The sequence below is a fragment of the Ostrea edulis genome, chromosome 7 (assembly GCF_947568905.1).
Source record: "Ostrea edulis chromosome 7, xbOstEdul1.1, whole genome shotgun sequence".
Taxonomy (NCBI): Eukaryota; Metazoa; Mollusca; class Bivalvia; order Ostreida; family Ostreidae; genus Ostrea; species Ostrea edulis.
Genome location: NC_079170.1, coordinates 53,283,604 through 53,295,723, shown reverse-complemented (window position 1 = coordinate 53,295,723; position 12,120 = coordinate 53,283,604). Strand labels below are relative to the sequence as shown.

The 12,120-nt window shown below is 33.2% G+C and overlaps 3 protein-coding genes and 1 long non-coding RNA gene across 4 annotated transcripts; 1 reads left to right on the top strand and 3 right to left on the bottom strand.

Annotated features, from left to right (window-relative positions):
- Nucleotides 1-1,389: 1,389 nt before the first annotated feature.
- LOC125654158 (uncharacterized) lies at nucleotides 1,390-4,024 on the bottom strand. Its single transcript, XR_007362221.2, has 3 exons — nucleotides 3,865-4,024; nucleotides 2,582-2,671; nucleotides 1,390-1,480 (listed from the first exon to the last, which is right to left on the bottom strand). It is a non-coding gene; the product is annotated as an uncharacterized LOC125654158 (long non-coding RNA).
- Nucleotides 4,025-4,277: 253 nt separating this feature from the next.
- Nucleotides 4,278-8,585, top strand: LOC130048250 (uncharacterized). Its single transcript, XM_056144737.1, has 2 exons — nucleotides 4,278-5,043; nucleotides 6,263-8,585. Exons 1-2 carry the CDS (start codon nucleotides 4,514-4,516, stop codon nucleotides 6,339-6,341), a joined length of 609 nt encoding a protein of 202 aa, XP_056000712.1. The 5' UTR covers nucleotides 4,278-4,513; the 3' UTR covers nucleotides 6,342-8,585.
- LOC125654152 (uncharacterized) lies at nucleotides 7,352-10,244 on the bottom strand. Its single transcript, XM_048883948.2, has 5 exons — nucleotides 10,164-10,244; nucleotides 9,766-9,901; nucleotides 9,105-9,542; nucleotides 8,760-8,935; nucleotides 7,352-8,557 (listed from the first exon to the last, which is right to left on the bottom strand). The coding sequence occupies exons 2-5, from the start codon at nucleotides 9,848-9,850 to the stop codon at nucleotides 7,451-7,453; spliced, it is 1,806 nt and encodes a 601-aa protein (XP_048739905.2). The 5' UTR covers nucleotides 9,851-9,901; nucleotides 10,164-10,244; the 3' UTR covers nucleotides 7,352-7,450.
- Nucleotides 10,245-10,250: 6 nt separating this feature from the next.
- LOC125654156 (uncharacterized) lies at nucleotides 10,251-12,120 on the bottom strand. The gene is made up of 2 exons (XM_048883953.2): nucleotides 11,315-12,120; nucleotides 10,251-10,963 (listed from the first exon to the last, which is right to left on the bottom strand). Exons 1-2 carry the CDS (start codon nucleotides 12,097-12,099, stop codon nucleotides 10,735-10,737), a joined length of 1,014 nt encoding a protein of 337 aa, XP_048739910.2. The 5' UTR covers nucleotides 12,100-12,120; the 3' UTR covers nucleotides 10,251-10,734.

Sequence of the window (12,120 nt, the reverse complement as noted above, 5' to 3'; positions counted from 1 at the left end):
ACCAGTGACTGCTGGTGTATATTTAATTATACTATGTGGGGGTGGTCTATCTTGATTATCCATAGTTCCCGATGGACTCTGATAATGTGAATTTTATGAGGATGCTAGAGGATGACCGACTTGTCACATATTTCAAAAGCTTCTCATTTTACATTATTGAACCATACATACAGTATTATACTCTTCATTTGTGTAATCGTTTGATTTCTGATTTTACATTTCTCTTTATAAAAATGCATCATTGTTTCTTAAATTATACGCGGTCATTCCTACAGTATTTCCGTTTGTAGACTTAGTATTTACATAGATGTACCTTACAACATTGCATCTTACACGTTACAAGTCAACAAATGTCAAGTTTACATGTTTGTCGAATTTCGATATTACCATATCAGGAAATACAACGGAAATCCACGATTATTTGTGATATTTGTTACAAGAATCATGATGCCCACCTTTTATACTACATTGTATAAAGCATATCTTAGGTATTCGGCGGTAGTATACAGATGTACATAACTTTACAGTATTCTATCACATTAATACATGTAATTATAAGTTCATAATATGAATTAAATAAGTTGAATTATTCACATATGGTCCGTTTTGAGGATTTATTTTAATATATACATAATATTTTTGGTGGTCGGCGGTGTTTTGCAGTGTCTGGCAAAACATAGATCTATACGAAGGCAAAGTGACCAGGGTTAAAATGCTGGATAATTCATAGAGATCTTACGGAAATTGAATGGTTTCTATGCTGTTTATTTGTTTGCATGTATAATGGTATGCCTACACAGGGAAAAGTGGCTCGCATGAAATTCGCATGAATATCATGCGAATTCTTCGCATGAAAAGGAGACGAAAAGGACCACGCATGATATTCGCATGAAAAAATCATGTGATTTTCATGCGAAATTCGCATGATTATCATATGAAAAATAATTCGCACGATATTCATGCGAATATTATTGTTACCTACTATTAAGGTTTTTCGCACGATATTCATGCGAATATTATGCGAATATCATTATATTTTCATATGAAATCCATGTAATGTATACATTTCAATGCTAGTACTTGAATTGGACTTTGAATTTTTATAAAAACTTAATGAAAAGTTTCATAAAATTCTGTGTTGCTCAGCAATTTGTTCCTCACAGATATCTACAGTTTTGTCTATAATTAAATTTACAACTGATCATCAAGGTTTCACTGTTAATAATATTCATACAGAGATATAATAAGTACAATCTCAAAATCATGCAGCAAATGAATTACATCTAAATTCATTATTTAAAACTCCTTAATTTGAACCCGGATTTTGAGGAAGTACCATTATAAGTATGATTATCCAGGTATTTTTTTGATTAATAAACAACTGGACACTTTCTGTTTCTTAATCTTCTTTATTGCAAGCTTCAACTTTCTTTTTCATTCTCTGTTCAAGGGCAACCCATCTATCTGGTGTCTGTTTCATCTGCAAGAGAAAAGAAAACCATTTGTAAATAATTTAAATGAAATACATGATTGCTCAACTGCAGTTTCAAAATCAATATTTTCTAAATTTATCAAGATGAACTAGAAACTGAACAAGTACATTTATAACTAGAAATAGCAATCTCAGAAAATACCATCTCCACAAATATATCTACAGATGTCAGAATAGTTAATTGAAGAAATTTTCTGTTGAAATGGAAATTCAGAATTTTCCTTCCTTAAACCTTGTTTGAATGACCATTGGATAAGGCCATATCACATTTAAAGGTTTTCTTACTATGGGCTTTCTAATTTTCAAGCCCTAGAAAAGAAATAACACTTTTTGCTGTCAGAACTAGTTATGTACTTGACCTTGACTTAGGACACTCCCAGATAATAATGGTTCCCTTCTTTGTATCAAGTCTGGGCTTGCAGTGTATGTTTCACTGTTATAAAGTCATGGAGAAGACAAGAAGTGAACAGTTTTACCAATGACCTTATATTGCCTAAATGATGTTCAATGATAATAATTACAAAACCATAGGTCATAAGCAACAATGTACATGCATCTAATGTTTCTCTCATACAAAGTTATTGATAAGATTTACATTAAATTTTTCTGTCATGATCTACCTTCAAGTGGTACAAATGTATATAATTATATTTGTTTCCTTGAGCATGCAATTCATATTTGTTACAAGAAATTTCAAGGCAGGAATTACATAATTTCCTGACAGACTAAGACTGGCCTTGACTTAATACAAATGACCTTGACACAAGGTCATGACACAATGCCAGGTCATAAGTAATCTTTATTAAAGCAGGAACTTCTAATGTTTCTCAGAGAGTTATGGACAGTATATGAATTATACGTAAACATTTTCTGTGACTAATAATGAACTTGCCTTAATGACCTTGGTTTAACATTATGACATATCCTCAATACAATATATAGTTGCTGCCTGGGTACACTTGCACAGACATACCGTAAAGTTGCTGCTTTTTGTAACAGTGGATAATAGAGTTGATTCATCCTATAATTTGGTTTTGGAGGGAGGTGGGCAGAAACTAATAATTCTGATATTTCTTAAAGATTGCCTACCATTGTGTCAATGTTCCTTCTAAACGCACGCCAGAAGTCTATGGCTGTGGTTGGGTTCTTGAACAACCTGTGCCCATCTGCGAAAGCCCTCTGTAAAACAATGGGGAAAAAATATATATATCTAAATAATAAGACTGGGCATGATTTTGATATTTCATTTCTGTTCTCTGATTCTTATCATACAATTAAATAACAAGTTCAATATATTCAAACAAGAGGTATTGTGAGCATGACAATGTCAAAACCCTATAATCAATTTTGACCTTGATGTCAAAGATCAAGGTCATATGGAGGTCATGAAGGTACCCGACACATCGTCTCATGGTGATACACTCATGTGTCAAATATGGTATGCCTATGTCAAAGAACAAAGAAGTCATGGCCCTGACATGAATCCATTGTAAAAACCTTTAACTTTGACCTTGAGGTCAAGGTCATGAAGGTAACCGACACATCGTCTCATGGTGATACACTCATGTGTCAAATATGGTATGCCTATTACAGGAAAATGTTGCAATGTTTATCCAGGGATGGCTAATTTCAACTGCCTTGGGAGTGCAAGTACAAGTAGCTCAACTGCGCCAATTTGAAAAAATTCAAGATTCCAGATTATTTGGGGAAATGAGTTTTGAGAGGGTGCAATTAACTGATCAGAAGGTTCTCATTCGGTCTTCCAGAATTAAAAGTGTGATCTGCTTAGTGCATGATTGTTTGAGTGAGGGATGTAGAATGAAAGAGGGTGAAGTGAGTGTGCGTGTTGAGCAAGAGATGAGAGAGGTGAAGAAGTTTTGGAAACACAAGCATAATTGTGTGTTTTTTCTGAACAGATTAAGTTTTGCCAACAAGAAAGACAAATATTTTGTTTAAATATTTCCTGTTTTTATGCCCCATAATGTATATGACCAGGACAAATATTTACATCATTCATTAAGAGTGGTTTAGATAAAGAAAACATATGCATATTTGTATTGACATTGAAATATTATGCATAAAGATTGCATAAAGATGAAGTAGTAATTAGACTTATTGTTGTATCAAAATTATTGTGAAATGGTAAAATACATTTATTTTGTGACAGTTTCAATATAAACAACGACAGAACACATTGATCAAAAACACCCTTAAAGTTGATAACAATTGAATAAGCAAAATTGTGTTTTGGCGTGTTTGTCATGGCCATGCATTTAATAGAAATAAAATACATCAGGAAAATACAAATAATGAACAAATGTATGCGCCGATGAGAAATATTTGGCAGCATAAACATTCAGCAATAGAAGTACCATCTTGATCCAGGGGGCCTGGAAAAAACAGTACCCCCAGGAGACAGCAATCTATGCAAAATTATGCTCATCGTCAATCACCAAACATAGGAGACACACATGGGACCCTTAATCTCCAAACACTGTTCTGGAACTCTTTCAACACCGCAGGAGCCAAGAGATCCAAGCCATGACGCTGAAAAGAGAAATTAACAAACCGAAAGCGACAACCGGAACTATAACTACATTACTAAAGTACAATATTTCTTAGATTAAAAAGAGGAGGCTTGTGGTGAAATGGAACATTAACTACATTGTGTTCAGAACTGAAGAATGCCAATAACTTAGTTTAAACTAGATATACTAAAGTTTCGGTAATGGGGGGGGGGGAGGGGGGGATTCAAAAAATAATTGTGCGTCTGCACCTTTCAAACCAATCTCTCACCAGAGGGCGCATTACGCTGCGCTACAACACCTCTGTCAACGTCTAAATGCCAAGATTCTTGGCAAAACTTACATTTACATAATGAATCATGAATAAATCAATTTTCAGTTTTATTTTTAAGCTTTAAAACTTACAAAATAGTTTATATGTGAAAATTAAAAAAAGATATATTTGTTTCACCGTATTTTACAAGGGATTATATCTCGGCGGAATATTGCATTACTAATGTCAACAAATATGGAGGACGCGGAAAAATTAAAAATAATCGCCGACAAATATCAACAGGGTTTGGTTCTCAAAGAAAAACAAATTGCAGCTTTGACCCACATAGAGAAACATAAAAGTGATCTGCTTGTAAACCTTCCTGTGGGGTATGGTAAAAGCATCATTTACCACCTTCTGCCGGCTTTATTAAAGTCAGACGAGCTACCAACACCGGTGATAATCGTAATCTCACCTTTAAACATAATTCAAAAAGATCAGATGACATCCCTGTTAGACCATGGTGTCAGCGCATGCAGAGTTAATATCAAAACCTGTATTGAAGAAACTACAGATGATGCTGAGAAGCAGAACTATGGTGCAGATATGGATGATACTGTTCAAAATATTGCTAGTGGAAAGTATTCAATAATTCTGTGTCACCCTGAAGCCATATTAAACACTGCAAAAGGCAAAGAACTTCTTTCCAACGAACGGTTTAAGGAGAATGTGGCAGCAGTTGTTGTTGATGAGTGTCACATTCTTGAGAAATGGTAATTATCATACCAACCCATGCACTTATTTGTTTCAACATTCTTTCGCCATTTTCACAGTATTGGTGATAATTCATACTTGCTAATGTTATAATGCATTCTACATCAAGATATATGATTAAACCCATAACAAATATGACCAAGTATTGACCAAATGGTACCTTTAACAAATCCAATGATATATAACAGTCCCATGTATCAATCTAGTCCCCCACCCCCCCTTTTTTTTTTAATTTTCTCATCATATTATACCATTCACTAACATGAAATTTACTCTATAAAATCATTCCTTAGAACATGTTTAATAGAATGAACATCTGTGACACCATCAATATTTTTTGAAACTGCATAACAATATATATAATGAGGAAAAATTAATGGTCAATGTTGTATGGTAATTCCCATCTCAAAAAACCCCCATTCTACAACTTTTGATAGCTAATTCCAGAGTTGATCCTATGACACGTGAATTAGTTGAGAAAAAAACATTTATCAACATTGATTTTAAAATAAATGACAATATATTAGATATGTAATGTATGATAACCTGTAGTGTCGGCAACAACAATATCTATGTATTTTCAAAATTTAAGAAGAATGAAATGAAGAAATACAGAATATTATGATAGATTTATTTGAATTTAGGAATATTCAATGTCATTTTCACATGATAATCATATAGGTGTTATGAGTATTTGTAAATGTAAATAAACCTAAAAGATTGGAGACAAATTGGGTAAAAATATTAGTAGGACATTTATATGAAAAGTTTTCTTGCTTTCAAAGAAAACCACAAAATTTTCTTTTTAATTTACTTCTTTCTGGTACATAGTCCAAACCAATAAGAAATTTGGCCATGAACATTATCTTTGCATAAGTTTACTAGTTGTAACAGGTGTAATTTAGTGTCCGCAACACAGGTTCTTTTCCGAAATTTGATGTGGCATAACTTTTTTTATAGGAATGCTTATACAAAAAATTTTTGGTTCTTGTATGCATACATATTGTACTTTCGAGGCAACATGTCAAAAATGTCCTATGTAAATTTTTATTTTTGCTTCAAGTGCAACATAATTTGCACAAATACCGTTAAAATGGCGTTTACTACTTGCTACAGCAGGCTTTTTATCCTGTTATACTAAATACGTTTTGATCAATATACTATCTGATTCATATGAGGAGACATTTTGATTACCAATCATTATAAATTTCATTACAGGGGAGAAGACGTTCGAACAGCATTAAAAAAACTGGGTTCTCTCAAGGTTTTTTCCCAAATGCTCCTTTCATTGCATTAAGTGGTACTTTGACAGTGAGTCAGAAGAAAACCATTCCAGCTACGTTGAAATTGCAAAGTTATAAAATCATTGAAGAGAATCCAGATAAAGCAAATATTTACCTTGCTAAGTTCAGAAAGCTTCCCTGTGGAGATGTATTATCGGAATACGAACAAATTATATTCAAAGTATGTGATGACTTATATAAAGAAAGAAAAAACTACCCCATCACATTGTTGTTTATACCCATTTTCTACATGAGTGAGGCCATTATGTATCTACAGAATAAATTTGGATACTTGAGCATCAGAGACTCTCTCTACAGTGCCATTTGTTCTGGACAAGATCCCTATGTTATGGATTATACATTACAACAGCTAAAACTTGAAAACTCACAAATTCGTCTTGTTTTAACAACATCTATAGCAGGAATGGGATTTGACCCCAGCAATGTTGAACATGTTATTCATACTTGTCCCCCCAGAAGTATGGCTCAGTATCTGCAGGAGGTGGGTAGGGCGGGTAGAAGAGGACAACATGCTACAGCAACAATGTATTTCAACAATAGAGATATTGCCAAGAACCTTCCAGGTATTCAGGATGATATAATTCAATACTGTCAAAATGAAACAAATTGTTTACGAAATCAATTGCTGTCTGTTTTTGGATTTCAAAAAGAGTCTATGTTACCAGGATGTAAGTGTTGTTCTGTCTGTAAAACTGAATGCAAGTGCAGTGATTGTATATAATCAGATTATATTTCATGAACAGAATTACATATAAACATATTACGTACAATTTTTTATTGCTTCTACATTCTCCTCCTAGGCACCTGATCCCACCTCTGGTGTGTCCAGGGGTCCGTGTTTGCCCAACTATCTATTTTGTATTGCTAATAGGAGTTATGAGATTGATCACTGTTCGTTATCTTCACCTTGCATATATATATATATATATATATATATATATATATATATATATATATATATATATATAACTTTTTATTTTAATAATAAAAAAAAAAATACAACTCTATTTTTGCCCTTTATTGATTAATATCATATTTTTGAATAAATAAGGCTACATTAACTCATGTAAGTTAACCAAGATCCATTTCCCCAGTTACAGCCTTACAATGGATTATCATAGAGTTCATTGTCAGGATCAATGCCATCCTCTTCCACTTCCAGTATTTGAAAACCTCGTGCAAGTCTGGTTATAATTTGGTGTAGTCTCTCTTTCATTTTAGGCATTTCCTCTATAGATAGTGGAACAGGACTTATGTTCGAAAAACCTACACATTTTCTGAAAGGATGGTGTTGAAATGGTCTTAAGTCTCTCAGTTTTTTATAAACAGTGTCTTTGTCTGTTTCGGATACTGTAGAGGAATGCCTGCCACTTTTTGGCTTTAAAATTACACTTTCATCAAATTTTGTGCAGATTTCATCGATTGCATCAGCTGACACAGTCACACGAGAAATGGATTTATCACTCTTGTTTGCTCCCAATGCCTTAATTAGAGCTTTTTGATTACAAACACTGTGCTCTTGAACTAAGTCACACTCAACGTTTTTGCCATGACCTCCCCAAATGTTAACATAAGACCCTTCCAAAACTCGAATGCGTTGTAAAGGAGACAAAAAAAATTCTGTTTTCAATAAATAGTCAACATTCTCCACTAGGTATTTGCTTATTGAATATTTACAGTTTAGAACTGTTCGATTCAGATCACCTTCCTTTGCTGTATCATGTAGCTCTAAAATCTGCAGAAACCAATGGCAGAGCTGCATGGCGTAATTAAACACTTCATCGCTCTGTGGCGTTTCATGAAATGGAATTAAGATCCACTGATTTTCATCACCTACTTTTTGCACTTGATATTGTAATGAACCCCTTAGTGGTTGAGGAAGGCCTTCAGCTGTATCTGCATTGCAGTATCCAAAATACTTCATGAAATCAATCACAGTAGCCAATAATAAAGATTTCTGTTCTTCGGAAGACTTGCTATTAATATCTTCAAAATTCTTGTGGTTTGGTTCACTGTACTTGTTTTCCATTTGGAAAAATTCCATAAATTGCTCTTTAACCAGTCCTTCACCTACTGTCATTAAAAGATCAAAATGGGGTTGGAATCTACCTTTCACCCGTCCATTCACATTTGTGCGATGCAGAATTGTTTTGAAGTAGTGGAGAGTTCCAGGAGAGTTCTCATCCTTGTATAAGCATTTGAAGCATTTCTAATTAAAATGAAAATTAAAAGAAAGATAATTCTAATAAGGGTTTGCAGGATATTAAACATCAGTTTACAGAGTAGAAGGAGGAGCAAGGGTATTTATTTATATAATTATTTTGACATTTCCTATTTTTGTCTGTCATTGTTATTTCATCACTTTAAATTTAAATCATGTAATAATGGGAATTCATAAAAGGTTGTAATACCTCTAAAAAGTCTTGTTTGTTATGCCACATCTCAAAGACGATAGGATTTAAATCATCATATCTTCTCTCAGGTGTCACGGAAATGCTTCGCAGATTTTTTGCTTCCTGTAACCTCACTCGTGTTAGCTGGTCTCCCCCGACAACTACCTGGTATTTTCTGAGAATCTCTAAATTACCTATTTTCATATGAAATAAATATTATAAACATGTACGTACAAATGCATATTTACAGTTATATACAAAAATAAAAAATGACCAGTTTAAATTTGTGAAATCATTACTCTAAGAAGGACTACTGGTCATGAATTCATATGGACATATTATGGTATGGAAACTGATATTTACCAAAGGCAGCTTGGTAAAGTGTTGTAATCTGGTCCTCATAAGCATCCATAATTGCCAAACAATCTTCATGCTTTGCTTCATTTTTAAACTGAATGGGTAATGGCATCACATTGGAAGCTACAGCCATTTTCTGGGAAAATTCATGTGGAATATGTTTGGGCAAAAACTTCTCATATTTCTCAAAATATGGTAGTTGACATAATATTCTGGAAAGCAGTACACAGCATATATCCATAAATTTAAGTCTTTCTGGGTCATTTTCTTTGAGTAGAACATCATCAGCAGATAACTTCGAAACATCAGTATGAGGTATATCAGTACTCATGTCAACGGTAGCAACTCGACTAAAGATAATGTTGGAGGTGAACAGATGGAGATCCAGGTTTCTATTGTCTGAAGTCAGTTTTGATCTTTTAATATATATATCTAGGTTGTCACCTATAAGAGAATAAATTCACTCATTCACTATTGAATTAAAAAATTGAGCAGCGCTCAAGGTCCCCCGCCAAGGAGCATAACATAGAGAAGCAATGTTTTGTAATTATCTTATCGGTGAGTATAACTGGAAATAAATAAAGTCGAATAATGGTCGTGAAAGGCGGGGGACAAAATTATATGACTTAAAAGAGGAAAGTTAACAGATTAATTAAGTTATTCCCACCTGTCACCTTTACCAGTGGATTGCTTTTCAGTTGTTCAATTATAAGCTTCTGAGAAGCACTCCCAATGGATTCCTGGAAAACCATTCTTATTTGGGATGACAATGTGATTCCTAACTGGTTGAATCTAGTTTGGCCCTGTACATTGAACAAGAAACTGAGTGTAAACAAAGCATTCTTAATATATTTAATTAAATGTTATACTTCACTGCATTTCCTTTTTTTTCTTATTACTTTACAGATGTGTGCTGATTTAGTATAAACATGTTCTGTACTCATATTTTTTCCATTTGCTGCTTGGCCAGATTTGACTTTTAATATGTTATCATGGTTTTTATTAACGAAAAACAAAGAAGTTTTAAATTTCAATATATGTGCACTTGTATTCTATCTATCTTACCAAATACTTTGTATTCTCAATTCACCAGGTAGATCTGCCCTCTGATAAGGTCAACATGCATTCAAAAATGAATCAACTGTAACAATAATAACAATAATAACTATATAACTAATATATTAGCATATAAACTGTAATCATAATAATAATAAAGCATAACAATTTTTTACTATGAAAACTAAGCATATCAAACAATACTAAATAACCATGCAGATCGAACTGTACTAGAAATAACTTAGAATATAAAAATATACTAAAAAGAACTAATAGAGGAAAAACTAACTAATCATATCAAACTGTAATGATAATGTCAAAGCAAATCAAACTACTTGTCTGAAATTTTTAAAAGCAGAAGATGGTAAATATGAGACACCTGAAAGAATATAAATGTTATACATGTATATATATATTAATTAATTCCATAATATTAGAATAATCATGGAATTTGTTGTATTTGTGAATCCATAATCCAGTGACCACATAGGACACAAAATATTTACCGTGTTTATAATGTATTGCGCAGGGTTTCATACCTCCATCATTACTACTTGTAAATGAATTTAGTAATAACAGGTTAGTTGTTAAGTTTGTTGTTATTGTATTCATTGTAACAATTTACTCTATCACTCAGCCCCCCTTCAACTGCAATTGCACTTGTTAGTCGGTGGAAAGCTGACAAGTTGTGGTACTTGTGCTTCATAAGAATACTGTAGCATGTTGCCAGGACTGGAATGATTGATGGGGAAATCTTTCCACTATCAGGAACAGCTACAGAACACATGACCTTTAATAAATGTGGCATCCTGTAAAAAAAACAATATCAAGATTTTGGTGAGGGGTCATTGAAGAGGAAGAATGCACATTAATCAATTTAAATATAAGTCTGTCTTTTAAAAATAATTAAATAGCATTACCAAATACTCATGGAAAGGTAAACAATATTAAATAAATAGATATATATGATTTCATATGATTACAAGTTACCTTATAGAATTAAATAAACTATGTTTATAGTTTAGAAATGTTAAAAATTTACATTTACATTAACACTTTGATATAAATTTACATTTACATTAACACTTTGATATAATTATAATTAATCATATAATTAAATGACATTACTTGAATGTAAAATATTGGAAAAAAATGGACACCTGTTTTTCATCTCAGCTATGATATCATGGAGAAGAAGATCTGCATGTTCCACCAATGTGTTTGCCTCTCTGTATTTAAACAATACAGAAGCAAACATTGTTGTTCTTGACATAAGGGCCTTTGATTGGTTTCTTAATTCATGAAAAACGTTTTCATCCAAGGAACATGCTGAAAGTGCATTTTCTTTATCCTTAATAAGATTGTCCCAAGCAGATTTAATCAATTCAAACGCAGGGTCAACTAGTTCGCTATCGCTTTTTAAATTTTGACCAACAGTTGCATAGCCATGCTCTGATGGCATTGTGGACTTTGTACATGCAGTTGTATGATAAGATGGAAGAGATGGAGTTGTATTTTGGCACATGGTTACTGGGTTCTCAAACGTTACTTTAAGTCTTTTTCTCGACTTTGACTGAACTACTTTATTAGCTTCATCAGCAGTCGTGTTGCATGTCTGAATACTTTTTGGCGTAAGGGGAGAGGGCATTGCCCTTTTTACATGATAAGGCAAATTTACAAATGACCTGCAAGAGGATCGGAGGTGTTTAATAAACTCAAACGAACCCTTCACTTTGTTGTGGCAGTTGCGGCATATTCCAGCGTCAGCGATTTTAAGTTTAGACACCAAATCACTGTCCTGTAGAAGTAAACTTAGCTCCTCGTCAAAGTTTTCGGACGTTAGCTTTCTGCCGTTTAATTTGATAACTCTATTATTTTGTGAAAAACAAACACAACAGTCGATTTTCGTTTCTTTCGTTGGCGTCGTCGCCATTTTGAACAACATGTGACAAAGGTCACGTGTCTC

Bases quoted from the DNA above. Each gene is read 5' to 3' on its own strand.
- LOC130048250 (XM_056144737.1), top strand. From the start codon at position 4,514: ATGTCAACAAATATGGAGGACGCGGAAAAATTAAAAATAATCGCCGAC. The intron at 5,044-6,262 runs GTAATTATCATA...ATTTCATTACAG, and splicing joins TGTCACATTCTTGAGAAATG to GGGAGAAGACGTTCGAACAG.
- LOC125654152 (XM_048883948.2), bottom strand. From the start codon at position 9,850: ATGGTTTTCCAGGAATCCATTGGGAGTGCTTCTCAGAAGCTTATAATT. The intron at 9,543-9,765 runs GTGGGAATAACT...ATTCTCTTATAG, and splicing joins TCCACTGGTAAAGGTGACAG to GTGACAACCTAGATATATAT. The intron at 8,558-8,759 runs GTATTACAACCT...CATTTTAATTAG, and splicing joins ACAAACAAGACTTTTTAGAG to AAATGCTTCAAATGCTTATA.
- LOC125654156 (XM_048883953.2), bottom strand. From the start codon at position 12,099: ATGTTGTTCAAAATGGCGACGACGCCAACGAAAGAAACGAAAATCGAC. The intron at 10,964-11,314 runs GTGTCCATTTTT...TTTTTTTTACAG, and splicing joins ATAGCTGAGATGAAAAACAG to GATGCCACATTTATTAAAGG.